The sequence below is a fragment of the Elephantulus edwardii genome, unplaced genomic scaffold (assembly GCF_000299155.1).
Source record: "Elephantulus edwardii isolate Elephantulus edwardi_28Jun2011 unplaced genomic scaffold, EleEdw1.0 scaffold00111, whole genome shotgun sequence".
Taxonomy (NCBI): domain Eukaryota; kingdom Metazoa; phylum Chordata; class Mammalia; order Macroscelidea; family Macroscelididae; genus Elephantulus; species Elephantulus edwardii.
The window spans coordinates 11267836-11275437 of NW_006399861.1; the positions used below are offsets into that span (position 1 = coordinate 11267836).

Consider the following 7602-nt stretch of genomic DNA (forward strand, 5'->3'; position numbering starts at 1 on the left):
AACCAAAGATTAAAAAACAGGATTTCTACCAGCTTCTGTAGTCTGAAAATTGGTCAAACATGCAGTCATAATGCATTGATAATCATTACTGACTGGAAAGTGAAAGTTGGGAATAAAGAAAGACCAGTAATTGAAACAGGGCCTTTGTGAAAGAAATATGCCAATGATCACGTAATAAAATTTTGCACCACCAACACTTTGTTGTTGTTGTTATGTGCCATCGAGTCACTTGCGACTCATAGCGACGCTATGTACAACAGCCCCAAACTCTGCTCTGTCCTGTGCCAATCACACTGTCTCTGACACTCCCATCCCAATTATCCCAGTCACTGAATCAATCCACCTCATAGAGGGCCTTCCTCTCCTGCGCTGTCCCTCCACCTTCCCAAGCATGATGTCACTCTCTAAGGACCGGTCTCTCCTCACAACATGTCCAAAGTATGTTAGACGGAGCCTCAGAATCCTTGCCTCCAAGGAGCCATCCGGTTTAACCCTTTCCAGGACAAATCTGTTTGTTTTCCTAGCAGTTCATGGTATTCTCAATACTCTTCTCCAGCACCACAGCTCAAAAGCATCAATTCTCCTTCTATCCTCCCTGGTCATTTTCCAACTCTCTGATGCATAACAAGTGATTGTGAAGACCATGGCCTGTATCAGATGCACCTTAGTCTCCAGAGAGACACCATTGCTCTCCAGTACTTTGGAGAGGTCCCTAACAGCAGACTCTCCCATGGCAATGCGCCTTTTAATTTCTGGGCTGCTGATGCCAAGACTGTTGACTGTGGAGCCAAGCAAACTAAAGCTTTGTACAATCTCAATCTCTTCACCATCCATCCTGATGCTGCCAATTGGTCCAGTGGTGAGAATCTTTGTCTTCGATCCTCAGTCCATATTAGAGGCTGCAGTCCTTGACACTCTGCAGCAGGTGCTTCAGGTCCTCTTCAGTTTCAGCAAGCAGGGTTGTGTCATCTGCATAACACAGATTGTTGATAGATTGCCCACCAATCTTGACTCCACATTTCTCCTCATAGAGTTCTGCCTTCCGGATAATCTGTTCTGCATACAGGTTGAAAAGGTAGGGAGGTAGGATGCATCCTGGGCATATGCCCTTCCCAATTGTAAGCCCACACTGCCAACAATTTACTCTTTGTAAATTTTTTTTAATTTATTATTTTATTATTTTTTTTTTTAGATCAAAGCTTTTGGGGGATGAGCCAAAGAGGCTGGTAAAACGAAGTTCAATGATCGTGTCTGGCCAGGGTCATTCACACTTTGCAAACACCAAAAGTGAAAATACTTTTTTAAAAGTAGCATGAACAACTAAAATTGTGGACCTCACCAGATGAATATAGACTCAAACTGACTATATTAATGAAAAGAAATGATGGAGAGTGCATCATTATCACTCAGTACAAGGCCAAAGGCTGACTGATACAGACCCTCAGTTGCTCATATGCAAATTCAAGTTGAAACTGAAGAAAATGAAAACAAGTACATGATCTGTGCATGTCACACCTAAATTTAGAAGCCATCTAAAGAATAGATTTGATGCATTGAACATTAGTGACACAAGACAAGTTGTGGTATGGCATCAGGGACATAAGGAAGTAAAAAGCCAAAGATGAGATAGCAGAAAGAAACCAAAATATATTTCAGAAAAGAAATAAGGTAACATGAAAGGAAGAAGTGATGAACATAGAGAAGCCAAAGTGAATGGAAGCATTGCTATTTTAAGAGAAGTTAACTGAACATTTCTAAGAGTAGCTCAAAAAGACAAAATATAAAGAACTGTGCAAATACTTGGAGTTACAAAGCGAAAAAGTTTCAGCATTTGTCAAGCTGAAAGTACTAAAGGAAAAAAAAATCAATCCTCAGTTTACAATAGTAAATGTTTCTCATGGTAAAATATTGAATTACACTTTCAGTATTTTGCCAAGGAAGCAACAACCAATAACAAAAAATTGGAAAGTTTCACAGAGTCACTGTATCCAAAATAATTGGTTAATGTTCATCCATTTCAGGAAGTAGTTCAAGAGACAAGTGTACTGAAATAAATAACTGCAAGCTGCATTGTAGGCAATGGCAAAAAAAGTGCCACATATATATGAGGTGGCCACTCTATGCCAGGAGATTTCAGACAGTACCTGGCCATCTAACTATAAGAGACCCATGTTTGTACCCATTCCAATGAAAAATATTTTGCTATGACAATTAAATAGGTGAAGCTGTGCATCAACTGAGAATGGCCAGAAGGTCAAGCTGGATTCAGAAGAGAACATGGACTATAGGCCATCCCTGCTGAAGTCAGGAGGATCTTGGATGAAAGCAGAAACTACCAGAAAGTTACTTACCTTTCTTTAGTGCAAAGGCATTCAGCTGTGTGGATCATTACAAATTATGGATAATATTGGAGTGGAAAACGCAGAATACTTAAATTATGCTCACACAGAACCTGTACACAGACCATGAACAGTTGTTTGAACAGAAAAAGGTGAAGTTAAGAAAGGTATATGTGAGGATTGGAGGATCACACCTCACTGACAACCTGTGATACACAGATGATTCAACCTCCTGAAAATGAAGACTGGAAGCACTAACTGATGCAGATAAAAGACTATCGCCTTCAGTATAGATTACACTTCCACATAAAGCAAGAATTGTCATAGCCAGACCGTAGTAAATGCCATGATGCATACAGAAGATTGAGTTTATCAAGGATCTTCTATTTTTCTGGACCCATAGTCAACCATGGGAGCAGTAGTCAAGAAATCAATGTTTGATTCAAGCATATTGACTGGTGAGGACCCTAAAGTGCTAAAGAGCAAGGTGTCAGTTTAGACTAAGGTGTGCCTGACTTAAGCTGTGGTATTTTTAATTACATCATATACATGTGCAAGTTGGAAAATTAATAAGGAATGATTTTGATAACTTCGAATTGTGGTGTTGGTCAAGGATGTTGGATATTCATGGACTGCCCAAAGGACAAATGTATCTTGGAAGATAAGCAGCCAGGATGTTTTTTGGAGATAAGGATGTGAAAATGTGTCTTACCTATTTTGGGTTTGTTACAGGAGGAACCAAATCCTGGAGAAGTACATCAAGTATAAAGAGACAGTGAACAAGAGGAAGACCCTCAAGGAGATGGATTAACTGCAGCAGTGGCTATTATAGTGCCACAGAGATTGTGAGATGAACAGGATCAGGCAGGGTTCTGTTCTGTTGTAATTAGCATTCCATGAGTGAGAATCAGTGACAATATTTACAGTGTGGAAATTGGTAAAGAACCAGGAATGGGTAGGAAATGAAATGGTGGTTTTATACCTTTGAAAGTAGGATTACTATTCTCAGCACTTTATATATTGTTCTAAGGTTTTATCTTGCACTGTATGCTATTGGAAGATTTGTACAAATAGTATTGATTTATTAATAGTCTGCATAAAATTTTTTAATACAGTAAGAATTTAAAGTTACGTTATTGGTGTCATATTTGCAAAACATTTTTTTAAAAGTTATGGTTACTGATACTCCAGGGCTGGTAATAACAAGCTCAGGTAGTATAGTGGTTAAGTACTTGCATGGCTGCTAACCAGAAAGTTGGCATCTTGCCTAATAATGTCTCCCTTTCCATGTTTAACAGTCCTCCAAGTTATTTGCAAATAAAATGTAATATTAACTAGAAAATAATGAATCAGGAATTCCCTTTGGTAGTTTGAGGGAGCCCCTTCTGAGCCCCATAGCATGGGACTAGGACCAAGGAGCTAGTCCAAGAAAATCCAGGAGGGAGAGTCTGAAGGCCTTGAGAGGTGAGGCTGCGTGCCGTCTCCAGGAAAGTTGCTGCTCACTCCAGCCAGTTAGATTTGTGCATGCTGTTGTTAAATTTTTCTGTTTTTCAGGAGAACCAGAAACCCAGATTTTTACATGACATTTTGGTCATTTCTTTAATGTGCCTTTGTCTTTTTTGCTTTTGATGTTGTAGTATCTGTGGTTGGACTCTACTTGAGTTAAACCTGTTTTACCTCTAGGGTCAGGGTCTAGAGTCCTAATCTAGTTTGGTAAGCCAGCTGTGACTGTCTCTTTGACCTCATATAACCTCTGTCCTCTCCCCGCCTCTAAAACTAAGGCCTGGGGACTCCTCCCTGGTGTTGTACTCCACTTCTTTAGCTCGTTCTGACCTCCTGCCATTGGGATGCAGAGTGGGCATTTATATATTCACTTCTTTCCACAGTAGAAAGAAGCCGGCTTCAAGAAATGCTGTCCCTTCTGGGACTAGAGATGTACCAAATCCAGAAACTCAGCCTTCAGGATTCTCTACAGATCAGTTCTGACAGCATGAAGAACTGGGCTCCTCAGGTACCCAAAGACTTGCCTTGGAATTTTCTAAGAAAGCTGCAGGCCCTCAATGCTGAGGCCAGAAACACCACCATGGTGCTGGATGCACTGCAGGATGTGCGGCTTGAGGAGAAAGAGGGCCAGATGGAGGAGGAGGTCCTCTACTGGGGCTCAACCGATGAGGCGGCTGCTGACATCTACTCCTTCTCTGAGCTGCCCACCCCAGACACGCCAGTGAACCCCCTGGACCTCCTCTGTGCCCTTTTGCTTTCCTCAGACAGCTTCTTGCAACAGGACATCATTTTAAAAATGTTCCTCTGCCAGTTTGCACTCCCACTTGTGTTGCCTGACTCAGAAAATCACTACCACATGTTTCTGCTATGGGCCCTAAGGGGCCTGGTGAGGACATGGTGGTCTCAGCCTCTGAGGAGCCCAGGGAGCTTCAGAGAAGATAGCGTCATTCTTTCCAGGATGCCCACCTTTGCATTTGTACGTATGGATGTTAGCAGCAACTCTAAATCGCAGCTTCTCAATGCCATCCTCAGCCCCAGCCACAAGCCACAAGATTGCTTCTGGCATCGAGACCTGAACTTGGGTGCCAGTTCTCGGGAAATTGCAGATGGGCTTGTTGAAATTTCTTGGTTTTTCCCTAGTGGCAGGGAGGACTTGGACATTTTCCCAGAACCTGTAGCTTTCATAAATCTGAGAGGGGATATTGGGTCTCATTGGCTGCAGTTTAAGTTATTGACAGATATCTCTTCAGCTGTGTTTATACTGACTGATAATATCAGTAAAAAAGAGTACAAACTGCTATTTTCTATGAAAGAATCAAACACAAAATACTATTTTATCCTGAGTCCTTACCGAGGGAAGCGAAACACAAACCTTAGATTCCTGAATAAATTGATTCCTGTGCTAAAAATCGACTACTCGCATGTTCTTGTGAAGGTCAGCAGCACAGACAGTGAGAGCTTTGTGAGGAAGCTGCAGTCTATTGTGCGCTGTGTGATGCGGTCCCCCTGCCGGAGAGTGTCCGTGGAGGACATGGCAAATGCAGCCCGCAAGCTGGGCCTCCGAGTGGATGAGGACTGTGAAGAGTGTCAGAAGGCCAAAGAGCGCATGGAGAAAATCACTCGAAAAATCAGAGATCCAGAGGCCTACAAACAGGAGGAGCTGCGACTACAAGGAGAGCCCTGGAGGAAGGTAGCCCAGGTTGAGAAGGAGCTCTGCCGGCTCCAGTGGGCTGGAGACCCTTCGGAGAAGTGCTGGTCTGAACTGAGGGGAAGGTTGCTGGAGCTCCGGGGGCAGCAGAACAGCCTTGATCCCACCTGGGGACTGCAGGAGTTTGTTAGGGGTATCAGCAGTCCCTCGCCATGTGAGAAGCAGTACTTCCTGAGGTGGATGGAGTTTGGCCTGGCTAGGTTGGCCCAGCAGAGGCTGAGGCCTCCTCCAGAGACCCTCTTCAGCCTGAGGGCCAAATACTATGGGACGCTGGATGCCACAGAGCCACTCTGGCCTGATCCTCTGGGGGTGGAGCACTTCCTACGGGAAATGGGGCAGTTCTATGAAGCTGAAAGTTGTCTGGTGGAGGCAGGGAAGCTGCCGGCATGCCAGAGGAGGTTTGCCCACTTCCCAGGTTTGGCCTTGGAACTGCTGCTCCGGGGGCTCCCACTGGAGCTTGTTGATGGGGGCAGCCTGAGTGTCCCCTTGCGCTGGGTCACTGGGCTGCTAAGAGAGCTACACACGCGGCTTGAAAGAAGGTCACGTCTGGTAGTTCTGTCAGCGCTTGGGGTACCAGGCACAGGCAAGTCCACGCTGCTCAATACCATGTTTGGACTGCGGTTTGCCACTGGGAAGGGCAGCAGCCATCGAGGGGCCTTCATGCAGCTTGTGGAGGTGGCCGAGGGTTTTAGCCAGGACCTGGGCTGCGACCACATCCTAGTGATAGACTCAGGAGGGTGGATTGGTGGGGCCTTGACCACAGCAGGGGAGAGGTTTGAGCTAGAGGCCTCCTTGGCCACTTTGATAATGGGGCTGAGCAACGTCACTGTAGTAAGCTTAGCAGAAACAAGGCATGTCCCCTTGGCTCTTCTGCATGCATTCCTGAGGCTTGAGACCACAGGGCACACCCCTAGCTACCAGTTTGTATACCAGAATGTTCATGGCACGTCTGTGCCTAGCACCCAGTTGAGAGATGGGAGACAGTACCTAGAGTCACTAAGTGATGGGGGCCTGACTGTGGCCTGTGGGGAGATGCAAGGGGACAGTGTTCGAGCACTGGCCAACGTGGCCTTTGGTGACCTTGAGAAACAGCACATCTGGCACATTCCTGGCCTGTGGCATGGGGTACCCCCTATGGCTCCTGTTAGCTTGGGATACAGTGAAGCCATTTTTGAATTGAAGAGATGCTTGCTGGAAAACATCAGGAATGGTCTGTCCAGCCAAAACAAGAATATCCAGCAGCTCATTGAGCTGGTGAGGCAACTCTGAGTTCAGGGAGAAGAGAAGCTGAGCTGCAGAGCATCTGCTGTGCAGGGCCTTTGTGAACAGGAGTAAGTTTCCTGGAGAGGTGTGTTCCTGGACTGGGATCCCCAGCCCCAGACTAGGCTTGTCGAGAAAGTGTCTCATACCTGGCCCAACATACAACAAGCCAGAGACCAGGAGCTTGGTGCCTCTTGAACATTGTTCAGAAAAGAAATAATCACTCAGACAAGTACCTTAGGTTTAGCGGAGACACAAAGAGGAGTCTTTCTCTGGCTCAGAGCACCTTCATGGTTCCTTTGAGGCAGGTGTCTTGCACAGCTGACCTCTTCCCTGCAGCCCTGGCTGGTAAGTAGCTTCCTCATTCTCCCTAGACCTTGGCAGTTGAGGACACCCAGGAGAGAGGGGTGAGTGTCATTGTCCTGAGCACTCAAACCAGGACTGGGGCACCATGTAGATTGTGCGTGGCTCTGCAAGCACCAGAGACATTTGAGCAGCATGATCCACCCCAATGGGTGTGTGTCACTGTAGCATGCCAGGCATGGGGAAGCCTTTCCCAATGCTCTCCCTGCTCCCAGAAAGAGTTGCTTGCTCCCTTTGCTTACCAGCCCCACAGCACTTTGTTTATACCTCTATGATGACATTCAACAGAGTATTGTAATTGATCTGTTTACACGTCTGTCCCACCCCTTAGACTGTGAGCTCCTTGAGGGCAAGAGCTGTGCATTACCTTTGTATCCTCAGTGCCTGGCACATTGTAGGCACATAATAAATGTTTGTTGAGTGAAAGAA

At 45.5% G+C, this 7602-nt stretch overlaps 1 protein-coding gene across 1 annotated transcript in view; it reads left to right on the plus strand.

Annotated features, from left to right (window-relative positions):
• URGCP (upregulator of cell proliferation) overlaps positions 1 to 6819 on the plus strand; it is a 77866-nt gene extending 71047 nt beyond the window's left edge. Inside the window, exon 6 of the mRNA XM_006892175.1 lies at positions 4226 to 6819. Coding sequence (XP_006892237.1) covers positions 4226 to 6819 — 2594 coding nt within the window. The remainder of the gene's footprint in view (positions 1 to 4225) is intronic.
• The last annotated feature ends 783 nt before the right edge of the window (positions 6820 to 7602 follow it).